At 40.6% G+C, this 13932-nt stretch overlaps 1 protein-coding gene across 3 annotated transcripts in view; it reads right to left on the bottom strand.

Annotated features, from left to right (window-relative positions):
- Window positions 1-13932, bottom strand: part of OPCML (opioid binding protein/cell adhesion molecule like) — a 916982-nt gene that overhangs the window by 21356 nt on the left and 881694 nt on the right. For all 3 annotated transcript variants that reach the window (XM_042474623.1, XM_042474624.1, XM_042474622.1), the window contains 3 exons: window positions 4793-4927; window positions 1490-1610; window positions 634-785 (listed from right to left, as the gene is read on the bottom strand). In XM_042474623.1, the coding sequence (XP_042330557.1) occupies window positions 634-785; window positions 1490-1610; window positions 4793-4927 (408 nt within the window). The remainder of the gene's footprint in view (window positions 1-633; window positions 786-1489; window positions 1611-4792; window positions 4928-13932) is intronic.

The raw sequence follows: 13932 nt of genomic DNA, 5'->3' as shown, positions 1-13932 counted from the left end.
CTTGGGTTTGCTAAAGTTTCACAGTTGGCACACTGGTTGACCTCTGTGGTTTGCAAATGCCTGAACTAACAGGGGAGGTTTGCACTTTTTGGTTTAGCTATCAAACTCCAAATCCTATTTTCAGCCATGGTGGGATAGATGGGAGTGTTCAACAAAAGAACATACTGATAATAAAACTTAGTCCCCTTCAAGCTGCTTTAAGAACTCGGAAAATGTGAGGTGTCACCATAACCATCCTGTTTAATTACTGTTTCTATCATTATTTTCCTTCCCCTCCCCTGAATCAGTTTTGAGTAAAATGAAAAATTGAAAGGGTAAGTGTTCCAATCCTGGGAGAATGGAAATAATTCAGTTTTCTGGCCACGTTTAATATGCAAGAGTCCAAACTTTGATTCAACATGAAGTTCTTAGCCTAAGTAAAATTGTATGGTGCACTGACACAGTACTTATAACATAGACCTCACTATAAAATACTTTAATGGTTGAAGTTGCAGGATGATTTTAGCTGCACAGGTATGTTCCTCTGTGTAAAACTCTTTGTACCAAGACTTCTTTGCTGTTAGCCCAATGACCATGACTAGCACAATCAAAACTGTGCAAATTCCATGTGTTCCAACTTTCTGGTGTACCTACCATACAGGATTATACTGGCATTGGTGTTCCCCAGTTTGTTGATGGCCACACAGGTGTAGTTGCCATAATCCTTCTCTGAGACATTGAAGAAGGTTAATGTGGACATCCGACCTTTGTTCTCAATTCTCACTCCATCCAGCCCATTGGCTAATCTGTGAGGAGGGTAAAACATGGACCTATATTAATCCATATAATTAGAAAAGGAATATATTTTCCTTTTGTGTTCTGTGCAAAAGAAAACTATTTTTGAGAGAAAAAAGGTGCCTTTAGTGCACATGAAATATTTGTAAAAGAATTAGTCCTGAAGTGCGAAAAATATTGTGGCGATTGGCCATTTTTAAAAACTGGGGTGTTGCAGCAAGAAATATTATGAGTATTTGTTACATCCCCAGTTGAGAGTGTTCATACAGAGATAGGAAAAGTTATGGGATGATGAAGGAGTGAACGGGAAGGAAGTGTCTCGTGATCCTATGTAGTGCTAAACTTCTGTCTGAGCTTAAAGCTATTGTGGGGTTTGATTTGGACTCTCTGACTTTCAGTCTGGACTTAAAGCCAGTGTGAAATTAAAATCCTCTGATGCATTGAGGGCCTTTGCCTAGTGATAAAGATATATCAAGGTGTGTAAGATTATTCAGTATTCTATGTTTAATCTGTGCATGCCCGAAGGGACTCAAATTATGTTGCATGTCTGCACCAAGGCTATACTCAAAAGTTAAAGGACCTCTAGAGCTATGTGATAGTTACAGATAAACCCTGCTCATCTGGTAGTTGGATTCCTTTTGTCTCAAACAAATCACTCCCTGCCAAGGTTGTTGCCCTTCTCAAGCTAGTTAGGCAACTTCTGAAACCTGTTTACCTGGTTTCTTCTTTAAACCACTGAAACTCTGCAACTGGGACAGCAGAGGCTTCACAACGTAGGATTCCCTTCTGTCCAACTGACACACCAGTGTTCTTGGGATTGGAGATGGAGGGAGGATCTGCAGAGAAAGGGGAGGTCATTGCAGAATTTTTCAGCAACCAGTCAGTTTTCCATCCAAGCTATAGACATTTTGAAAGGGGTGGGCTGTGTGACAACAAAATAGAATTGCATGGCACTTTTTATCACAGGACACTCCATGGTTTATATAATCCACTTCATCTGATACATGGCCAGTAATCTTAGAGCTTCAGGGCATATCTATGTTTTTATGTTTGAGGCCTGGGATCAGAGTACAACTGAATGCAGATAAGAACCAAGTTCTCTGGTTGGCATCCTGTTCAGTATTTATAATGGCATAAACCAGATTTACAACCTTGTAATTTTTGCTGTTCATATTTGCAATTGTAACACCATTACCTCAATCACAAATGCCTCTGAAAATCCCTGTTGTAACTGTTTGTCGTATTCCGACTCATTGGCAGAAAGGAGCTGGATGCATCATCCTTCAGTACCACAAGACTATTTCAGTTGGTGCATCTGCCTGGCTTGTAAAGTGAGTTTTCAGGGGTCGAATTGAGAGATTGTCGCTATGTCTCCCATGCAGGACCTTGGCCTTATGTTATTAACGCTGGTTATAAAAAAATGAAGCAACTCCTCAACCCAAAACATGTTTGGAATCTGTTCTCCTTTTCTTCCCAGAAACACTACTACAGTCTGTCTTCTTTATCCACAGATTCAGTACCCACAGGTTCTACCATCTACAGCTCGAAAATATCCTTCCACCCCCCCCAAAAAATCTGGAAAGCAAATCTTGATGCTGCTGTTTTATATAAGACACATCATTTCACTGTGTTAGTATATACAATGTGACTTGATCATCCACAGATGTTGGTATCCATGGAGGGTCTTGGAACCAAACTTCAGCAGATACCAAGGGCCCACTGTATACTGGAAAGAGGCTATAACAAGCCTACAAGAGCGTATGTTGTGCAGCTCGGCTCTAAAAAATACATTTCATTTTACTGGTATATTTCATTGTTCTCTACTACATTATCCAAAAGAAAAGGCTCACTAATGTAAACCTAAAAGTGGTCTTTCACTGAAATCAGAATTTCCCTTTATATCTTTATAAAGGTATAAAGTCCCCTCTAAAATGCCAAGAGACTTTTGGAGATGTACCCATTTTAAAAGCTCAAAGTTACCTGGGCTCTCCATTGCTAACCAAGTTTTTAAAAAGCAAATTGTCCAGAGGAGGAAAGGCTTGAAGAATAAATGAAGTGCATATAGTGATTTTTTTTCATATCAACTGAGCTGGTTAACATATAAGACTTCTTCATACTGTGTCTGAAAGCTAAGGATTTCTTAATATGCTGTGTACCAAGGTTAACCATCAGAGAGATTCTTTCTTTTTCTCTTTCTCTCTCTTTAAAAAAATGAATTACTGTTCAAGAGGATGGGAAAAAAAGAAAGAGAAGTAAAGGCAATTATTATTTATTCCCCAGGTAAAAATAGATCATAGAAGACTGACAGAAATTGCTTTATTTAATTTTTTGGGTATACTTCTAGCCATTTCATATATATGAATAAAATGGTATCATTGGGATATACTTCTTGAGAAAAGTGGAGGAACTATATCTCTGAAGCAGAGCACATATCTGCATACCCTTAGTTTCAGTTTAAGAACAGTACTTGCTAGGTCATATCAGTGGGATATTTAGAACAGCAGTCTGTTCATATAGTGGCTAGTCACTTATGTAGTCTATAAGCAGGGTAGGACCACAATGGAGCCTTTTCAATCCCTAGCATCTATTATTCTGCCTGTAAATTTGCAGAGCTCCTGTCAGGCACAGTAGACAACGCAGAGATGGTGATGTTTGATGCCATTTTAACTGCCATGGCTCCATCCTACTGAATCCTGGGATGTGTGGTTTTGTGAGGCACCAGTACTCTTCAGCAGAGAAGGCTAAATGCTTTGTAACAATACTACAAATCCTGGGATTGCATCAGATGGAGCTACAGCACTTAAAGTGGTGTCAAACTGCATTATTTCCAGAGTGTAAATGCAACCTTACTAGGCCTAGGTGAACAAAGAGTCTAATCTAGTATAAGGTAGATACTTAAGGGCTGTACAGATCAGCACTTTGTGCCAGCCTGTACACGTGGTGAGGGCTGAGCGTCTGCATGCTCAAAGCCCTTACTGCACTGCCCGGCTGCCATTATGGTGAGTGCCCATCCACACGGTGTGCGCCATGATGACACATGCTGGGCGCAGCACCCAAACGGCACTGTGCAGAAGAGGCATCATGATGCTGTGCTGCAGCGCTTATGACACCCCTTTTCAGGGCTTCTTTTTGCTCCCTCCAGCATACGGTTGTTGCAGCCTCCATCTGGGGCAGAAATGGTGACGTTGAGCCGCCTGTATGTACAGCCCCTAATATTCCTAAAGGGGATATTCCTCTTTCAAATTTCCATTTCAGGATAAGATTTTTAAATGTTCTCCAATGGTGAAAATAAAAGTCTAGCTCAAGAACAGGCAAGTCCTTGTGAAGATTTTGGTTTACCATTGCCATAAGGCATAGCCAACACAGCCAATGGGGTGCTGCTGTCCAAAATTATCTGAAGAGCCGCTCCTTATTCTAGTCCAACGTTCACCTTCCTGTAGACTACTTGTGATTTTATTTTATTTTATGGGAACATTAAAAAGGTTAAAACACTCTTAACAAGGGAAATCTAAACCTGTTTATTTGGACAGTAAGACCCACTGTGGTCAGTTAAGATTAGTGTACTTTGGAATACATCTTAAATCTTATTTTAAAATATGGCCTATCTATATAATTTTTAAATTGTTAATTTTAAATTATAAATATGCAAATGTAGATTGATTTTTAAAATACGTATTTGTATTATTTGTTCTTTTAAACTGATCTATGTTTTTAACCGATGCTGCATATTGTATATTAATCTATTGTTGTTTCCTGCCTTAATCCATAGAGAGAGGTGAGTATGAAATAATAACAGTGATGATAAGGACGGTGATAATAATGGTTTGGGTCATGAATTTACAAGTCAGTCTCAAACAATCTACTCTTGCCCAAATTCCTTTCTAGAATGTGCAGATGACATAGTGGCCTGGTTTGCAAGATTGTTTTAAAATTGCCTCTATAGTAAGTGTACTAAAGAACTATATTATAAATGCTTCTAGAGTGTTGTTAATCATATCAGAGAAAGATAGGTACTTACAGTTTACTGTGACCTTTACTCTCCGGATGTCAGGTGCTGCAACATCATTAACAGCAGTGCATTCATACTCCCCAGACTGGTCTCTGGTGATCCCTGTGATTTCTAAGTATTCATCATCGCTTATAAATCCCTGGCCTACAAGAGAAGAAGAATAGATACGATAAACACACTTGCCAACCTCTGCTGTTTCAAGGGGTGGAACTGAGGGGTGGAACTGAGAGACATAGCTGTGTTAGTCTGAAATATCAGTATGTGAGGGGATCTTGTGGCACCTTTGAAGCTGAGTAAAATACGTTGTAGTATAGGCTTCTGTAGACTTGGTTGACTTCCTCAAATGAACCAGTCTAGGAAACCTTATGGTATAATGTATTTTGCTTAGTTAATTTCAAAGGTGCTATACAAGATCCCTTTGTACTGTGTTGCTTCGGTTGGAGTTGTATAGTTCTAGATCATAATCTTATTTGTACAAATGTTACCATTTACACCAGTGTCTTGAACTTCTTCAAACACTGATGGATCTTCTGGGAAACTATACCGATGAAACCTGAAGAGCTTCAAACATTTTGCTGAACAATGCTGTGAATAAAAAAGTTGTGAATACCTCTTTGTCCCAATCAAAATATCAAGCTCTCGTTTTTGACTAATTAATCACCTCCCCTTTAATTGCTTGATCGGTTTATCAAATATAGATACATTTGCATGCTTTCAATAATATATTGACTTGTTTTTAGCAGTACTCAAGGACGTTGAGAGGTGATACCATTCACTAATAAAGCAAAAGCTGCTACTCATTGTTAGAAGAAAATGCTATATTTACTATTTTTTAACTATTTCCTTAACTTGCTTTTTCTTTGTGTCCCTGTCACACAAAGTTTAAAGGCGCCTTAAAAATAGAGAAATGTGACCTTAGGTTTCTGTGCTAAACATTTGCATTTGTGTTTAAGGCAGTCCATCCCTAGTGTTCCATCCTTTCCCTGTTTCTTGCTTTCTTTATATGTTCACCAGAGAAACTTCTCTTTTCCATGGCCAGCACAGAAATGCATCACTCTGGCATTGAAATGACAGAGCAGCCTGTGACTCTTCAGTGTCCCTGCCTAGATTGTTTTTACTACCTTCCAAGATGGAGAGGTTGCCCTGTGGCACATGCAAAAATAGCAAACTGACAGAAGGAGACATGCTCTAGGTGAAGCAGTCTTCCTACTTCAGTCCTTTGGGGAGGTTCTTAGGTTCATTTGCAAGTTGGAGGTGTTAGAAATCAGTTGTCAGCCAAGTCTGGGGAAAACCTGCCTTGAATTCTGCAGAGACGCTGTCATGTACACAATACAAAGCTGAACGGACTGCACACTTGTCTTGGTATATGGCCTTATTGTCTATCAATAGCAGTTGCTGGAATAGATGGGGAAAAGGGATCTCCTATCTTCAAGGCCTGCTTGTGGGGACCCTATAGGCATTTGGTTAGCCACTGTAGGAACACAGGACACTGGTCTAAATAGGCCTTTCATCTGATCAAGCATGGCTTTTCTCTGCTCTTATTCTTCCTGCTGAAATCAAGTGGGGCTATTAGGTGAACCACACAGCCACACTCCATTTCTTCTAAAACTCCTTTCAAAAATGCTGTTTGATTTGGAGTCTTTCTTATGGAATGGGTTTTGATTTAATTTAAACAAGCTTTTCAAGCATTTAGCAACTAAAATCCAGAGGTGCAATAGGATCAATTCAAAGTGTTGCCATAGTTTTATAGCACATAAGCCTGACATAGGAGTAAGCCCTGAATAGCCGAATGATGGCACCCACAGCATTCCTGTCATGTTTCCCCTTCATGTGCTAATCACTGGATAGAGCACAACAGTTTATTTTGAAGCAAAATACCTGTGAGTACTCATAGTGCAGAAACATGGGATAACTGATAGCTTCCAATTCTCAAACAGATACAAAATAGTGGACATACACACAAAAGGCTTGCCTATTCTTCTTCAGAAAGGCTACCACAGTTGAAGTGAAATACCACCCACTGTTCTAGAAAAAGTACAAGTGTGTTTGACACGGGCTACATGCTTCTGTCCTAAGGCACTCCATCCCTGCTGGTTTACAGCTAGCATAGCATCTGACAAAGCATTGTCAATAACACAAGGTTGCTAGTGTGTAAGTAATAACATTCTGCACAGATCCACCAATATGCTTTCAACACAACCTAAAGTTTCCTTAGGTTTATGTATTTGACCGTAACTATTGGCACTTCGTGACTGCTAGCATAGTGTAGTGGTTTCAGTATTATTGTGTCCTGGGAGACGAAGATTTGAATTTCCACTTAGCCATGGGAACCCACTGGGTGGCCTTGGTCATGTCAGTCTCTCAGCCTCAGAGGAAGGCAAAGGAAAACCCCCTGTAAACAAATCTGCCAAGAAAACCCCTTGATAGGTTTACCTTAAGATCATCATATGTTGGAAATGACTTGAAAACACACAACAACAAGAGCAAAAACCCTATGGTCGATCAGTAGCTAGTAGAGAGCTGCACACAGTGCAAGGCAGTCTGGTTGTCCTTGTGCATCCATGACAAATGTGTTCTACAAAGAAACACAGGGTATCTCCATCGTCAATGGCTTAGAAAGCACTTACATTGGCATAGTTGGGAGTTGCTGTTTTGCATCGTCAAGACATTTTTGACTTATAGGATCACTAAGATGAACCTTACAAAATTTGTTTTGTGGGTTGCTTTTGCCTTCCTCTGAGGCTGAGAGAATGTTCTTTGCCCAAGATCACCCAGTGGTTTTCCATGGCTGAGCAGGGATTTGAATCTTGGTCTCCAGAGTTGTAGCCCAATGCTCAAACCACTACACCACTGTTCAAACTATTATTCCAATGTAAGTCACCAACAGGACTCTAGCCTTATTCAGCACTATTTGATGTCCCCTCACAGTTTTGAAAAATAGCCCCAGTTATAACTTATTGGAGCCATCGAAGTGAGAAATCATCAGACAATGGATAAGGGCAGCAAGGCTATTGCGATTGAAAGCATTAGGGCAAAACCACACCACACACCCTTCCTGGCTACGTTCATGTAATATTAACAGAATGACACAAGGTATGACTGTTTAGAGGTAGTGACTATGCCACTCAAGTAATCCATGTGCTGGCCTTTTGTCTCTTGGGCATCATAAGCACTCCTTCCTCTTCTGGAAAAGCCAAATATTTCCAGGCAGTGAGGAAATGATCACATTAATAGCAAAAGCCTTCTTCTGCCTTGAAGAAATAAGCAGCAGGACAGAGATGATAAAATGCTGAGAATACAGGGTGAGAGGGGAACAGAGCCTGCCATACAAGGCTGTAAAAATGGGGATATAATAAGGAGAGGAAAAAATATGAAGAGGATGAATGCCAGGCTCACTTTGCTAGCGAACCTTCCTTGTAATGATCCAATAATCCTGAGGTCATTATGGGCCCAGCCTATCCTCCAGTTGATCTCTATAAAAGATAATTGGAAGTGTAAGAAAATAGATTCGAAGAGCCGGAGACAGAAATACATAAATAACAGAGGTGATTTCTTTTTGGTGCAGAAGAGGCCTCAGGAATAGATAAGCCCAGCTTGCTGCATTAGTGAGATAAGGATCTACAGGGATACAAATGGGCACTCTCCGAAGGAGGCTGCATGACAGACACAGTGCCATCAATCATGGGAATCATGTCAGATCATGGATCAGCTGAAGCATCAGGGCAAGACGGTGTCACCTGCGTGGACAGCACTGCATCAGATTGTTTGCTGTGCTGAGTATTCCTCCTTCAGACAACAGCGACAAAGCCTGTGCATTTTCCAGGAGCATGGCTTGGTTCTTTCAGGTAAACTGGAAATTTGGCTGGAATTTGTATCAGCTACATGGCTACAAACACTTAATTAATATATCTATATCTGTAAAGGGATAGCTGTGTTGGTCATATAGCAAAGTACAGTATCATCCAAAATCCACAAAACAGAGATACCTTTGTCAGGCCAACCAAAATGAACATTATACATGTTGCAAACTTTCGAAGCTCCATTGGCTTCTTCATTAGGCAAAGTGATCATGATATAAACAGAACTGAAGGAGGAGGTTATCCAGGTGAGCTTGGTTTTGGTCACCATTTGGGTGGGATACTTGGGTTGTCAAATGAATTGTCACATAAGCACAAAAGAATAACCATGTTAAATCAGATCAAAGATCTATCTAAGCCAACATTGTACTGCAGCATTCTTACCCTCTTCTTAAACTCATAACTTGCACATGTGAATGAAAACTGGGACACATGTGGCCAAACAGCATCGGAGTGTGGTTAAAATGGCAAAAGTTATAAATTAGGAATGACAAATAAGATAGGAGAGGCTGCCGCAGTTTGCTTTTGCCTGAGCCTAGTGGGAAGGACAAGATGCTGCCCCTCTGTTCCTCTCCTTCCTGTCGAGTTGACTGCAAACTACTTTTGCACTTCAAACTATGTTGGCAGCAATTGAGGGTGAAAGTAATAGAACGAGGGAAAGAGTGAGACATTTTAAAAGCAACTGAAAAGTGGGACAATAGAGGATTAATCTGGACTGTCTCTGCCAAATTGACACAAGGAATAAGACATGGCAACACACTGATCACCATACACTGAACTTGCTTTCTGCTCAGTATCATTGTTCTTGTGTGTGCCTTCAAGTCATTTCCTGCTTATGACAGCCCTAAGGTGAGTTTGTCATGGGGTTTTCTTGGGAAGATTTGTTTAGGGAGGTTTGCCATTGTCTTCCTCTGAGCTTGAGGACATGTGACATGCCTAAGTGGGTTTCCATGGCCAAGGGATGCATTGAACCCTAGTCTCCACAATCCAACACTCAAACTACTACACCAGGCTGTCTCCCATCAACCAAATATATTGGTTCTTAAATATGATATCATTCATCTGTTCAGATATACAGCTTTATAGTAAATTTCAGGATGCCAGACAAATGCACACATGTGTGGGAACATATGTAGAAATCCCTTCTAACTTGTGAAAGAAAGGTGTAGATTGCCTTCTGCACCCAAATAATAATAATGACTTTTAGCAAAGAGCACTGCAGTACATCTTCACCACTTTTGTCGAGAATGGCAAACTGAGACATGCAGCACTGGAGTTAATGAAAAGTGTGATAAACCTGCTGTTTCATTTTGTCGTAATTAATGCAAGCGATTGGGTTGTGCTGAAATCATTCTGATTTGGAGAATGCACCCTGGGGTCACTGTCTTAATGCTCACACCACAATGAAACAGCTCTTTATTTTCTGCTCAGACCGAATGGGAAAGTCTCATACACAAAGTGGCTCAGAGAGAGAGCTGATGTATATCTCATCTCATTCTTTAATGGCCAAGATACAATCAAGGACATCAATACATTTACTCCTTACCAGGTGCAGAGGTTGGAAATTTAACTTTTGAAAGTAATTAATTCCAACACACATTCGCCATGAAGTTACTTTGCAGGCCAGAACCCTGTTGGGGTCTTACATCTTTGTAAGTGGACCTATGTATAAGGAAATTAGAATTGAACAGTTTCATAATGTTCATATCCAGTAGAAGTCTGCTCTTACATTATTATGTAGCAGGGCCAGGAAAGTGCTTGATGTGTATTGGGCACCAATGTGCACCAATCCTGATGCTATTGTTGAGCGCGTTCAAGTCATTTCTAAATTATGGTGACCCTAAGGTGACCCTGTCATGGGGTATTCTTGGCAAGATTTGTTTAGAGGAGGTTTGCCATTGTCTTCCCCTGAGGCTGAGAGTGTGTGACTTGCTCAAGGTCACCCAGTGGGTTTCATGGCCAATTGGTGAATTGAACCCTGGTCTCCAGAACTGCAGTCCAACACTCAAACCACTATACCACACCGTACCAATCCTACATCACCTTTAAACTAACATAACTTTACTAAGCACCAGTAAAGGTATGTTAGGTTGAAAGTGATGCAGGATTCTGATGAATGTAATTTATAAAACAGCTCTTTGTTGTCACATTTAATTACAAAAGTAACTAAAATTCTTTCCTCCTGTAACTCTGAAACAGAACATCTGAATAATATTTAACTACAAAATACTTGTGGTACAAAATGCACTCTCTTCCAGTCTATCTGTCATTCCCTCAAAAGCAATAACAAATTTGAATCATCTGATATTATTCCTGTACCACATAATGAGGTTGCATTCTGTAGCTATAAAAGTAACTAAAAGGTTACAGCAGGCTGGGCAACTGTACAGAGGATACTTTTCACCCTGAACATACCCAGTGGACCACACAGAACATGTGGCAATTTTCAGCTGCCATTTTGACTTAATTCAGATGATGTAAAAATATATACATATTGTATTTTGGGGATATTTGGGAAGGGGCTTTGGAGGATCAGAGGAAGTAAGCCACTGTTGTTGGGGCACATTTTGGGTAGCAAAGAATTCATCCCAAAATTGGGCCATATACGGCATCTCCAGAAGCCTCTAGGCATAAATATGCCTGGAGGCTTCTGGAGATGCTTTAGGGGCCACACTTTGGGGTCTCAAGGACCAGATTAAGCCCATGGACTGCATTTTGCCCACTCTTTAAGTTACCCGCTCACTGTAAAATGAATGATGGCATCATTCAGTTTGTTACTATCATACTATAAAGTAGTTATGCCTGTTTTATTGGGGGAAAGGGAATATTATTTTAGATCTCTGTCTTCCATGTTCTGATTAAGAATGATGCAACCCAAGGTCACACCTTGTCCACAAAATGTTCTGCAAAATGGACAGGGATAGATATAAGGCTGATTTGATTGGGGGACAATCAAAGAGAAGGTAAACATCATAGTGTTGTGGTTTGAGTGTTGGACTAGGACACTGAGACCCGGGTTTGTTTCCTTGCTCAGCTGTGAAAGCTCACTAGGTGAACTAGGGCAAATTTCTCCACCTCAAAGGAAGAAAATGAAAACTCCTGGAGTGGAAACTAATGTATTTAGCTTACTCTAGTATTGTTTAACACATGTTGCTGAAAGCCAGAAGTGTTTTTTTTTCCTTGTTGCATTTTCTGACATATTGTTTGCTCCCTAGATGGTTCCAGGAGAAGACAGTTGGCCCTCAGACATGCTGTAGTTGCCGATCCTTGCCCTACACCCTCATTAACTCTATACAACAATGGTAAGAAACAGTTGCTACATCTGCTTCTTTGGAGGAATTTAAACAAAGGTTAGATGGGTATCTGTCAGGAGTGCTTTAGTTTTGTTTCCCTGCATGGCAGGGAGTTGGACTAGATGCTCCTTGTGGTTCTATGATACATTCTTACAGCAACCTTGAGAGCAAGAAGTGGTAACCTGGTGAGAGGCATTAGATAACACACGTCTTCCCTAAGGTAGAACGTACAGGTTATGGCATTTTGAAATATTCCTTATCTTATTGTCAGTCCTTTGAGCTATTTTGCAGGAAGGATAGTGCTGCAAAATGTACCAAATTTCTTCAGTCATATTTCCCCGGAACACCCCAGAATAATACTTTCTTGTTGCTGTTGAGTCCAACATTCAAAACACTCCACCAGCTTTCAGAACAATGCTATACTCGAAGTCCCATAAAAAGGAAAATGGCGGATTCCAGCTGGCAGGCCCCAAAAGGAGCCAGGCCGAATGAAATGATACAGTCCATGCTATACGATTTATCATAATGCATATATTGGCTGTCATGCCTGGTATAATTAATAATAAGGAGGTGGCAAGCCTTCTGCAAAAGTACTCAGAGATAGTCAAAGGAAGAAAGGGGGTTATAACAGTGACATTCTTCTGGTGCATTGGAAATGCCTCTGCAGCACAGCAGAGGAATCACATTTGTATGTCCTTTCACTCCAGACACACAGGAAACAGCATGAAGTGAACAATTTTGCAACATCTGAATTCACACAGCAAGTTCAAGGCGATGGCAACACTACGATGACTGAACTTCTTGGCAACTATGCCCAAGTGGCACAATGTCCTTGTGGAGACAGAAAGTCAACTAGTGGACTTTTTAAAAATAAAAATAAAAATAAAATAAGGTATCCATCAAGATTATTGAAGCTTCACCCTGTTCTTTGGAGCCATTGAACTAAAATTCACTTTCACAACTGGTAGATTTATTGAGGGCAAAGGGACATGTCTCAGAATAGCACTACCTATGGGGCAGGCAGGAAGCCACTCGAATCCCAGATCTACAACTAGAAATTTAGAAAACAGAACAAAGGAAAACAAAAATGTGTAGGCTTGGTTCTTATAGTGTTACTGCACCTTACTAGTTGTAGAAGGCACCCCATGCATGCACATCCCACAACTCTGAAGTCCCTCGTTCTCTCCACTTCTGCTGTCAAAGCTGCTTCCCCACTGTATAACATCCCAGGTTGCTGTTTTGTGTGTAAAGTAGTTATGCACGATAAGGCCCAATGGTACAACACATGGCTTGTATCCTTAATGTGCTAGAAATCTTTTTGCTTAGCCTCTTCAATTGGGACAATGCCAGGCTGCAGTACCATTAGTGCATTATAAAATGCCTCTGCTTTTTCTTCCTGATCACTGACTTGCTTTCCATGGTGTACAGCAGTGGTTTCCAAACTTTGGTCCTCCAAGTGTTTTGGACTTCAGTTTCCAGTAGCCCCAGCCAACTTGATCAATAGTCACCAATTCTGGGAACTACAATCCAAAACATCTGGAGGACCAAAGTTTGGGAATCACTGGTGTACAGATTTGGATGTTGGGCTAGGACTCAGGAAGACCATGGTTCAAATCTCCACTTGTCCATGGAAATCCACTGGGTGAGCTTGGAAAACAGCTGTTTTATACTCACACAATTACTACTCAGTCACTATTGTCACACTATTGCCACAATTGTAACTCCTCAAACTACTTTACTGGACATGAGCTACATAGGGAGAAGGCGGTCTGTTCTGCTGAATGTGGGTCAATGACAGTTTTCTCACTTAAGTGTACCTAACTCAGTAGCTGATACAGAATACTAGCCTGTCATTACGTTTCCTCACAGGCAAGGATGAAATAGTCAAGGATATGCATCCAACTTTTGAATACATCCATCTCATTTGTGAACTTCAGGGCAATCATAGGGAGCTTTGTAAAGCAAAATAGTGATCCTATGTACCTCTTGCTCAACTCAA

Source organism: Sceloporus undulatus, chromosome 6 (assembly GCF_019175285.1).
Source record: "Sceloporus undulatus isolate JIND9_A2432 ecotype Alabama chromosome 6, SceUnd_v1.1, whole genome shotgun sequence".
NCBI lineage: Eukaryota > Metazoa > Chordata > Lepidosauria > Squamata > Phrynosomatidae > Sceloporus > Sceloporus undulatus.
Note: the sequence above shows the minus strand (reverse complement) of the source record. Positions and strands in the feature narration are given on the sequence as shown.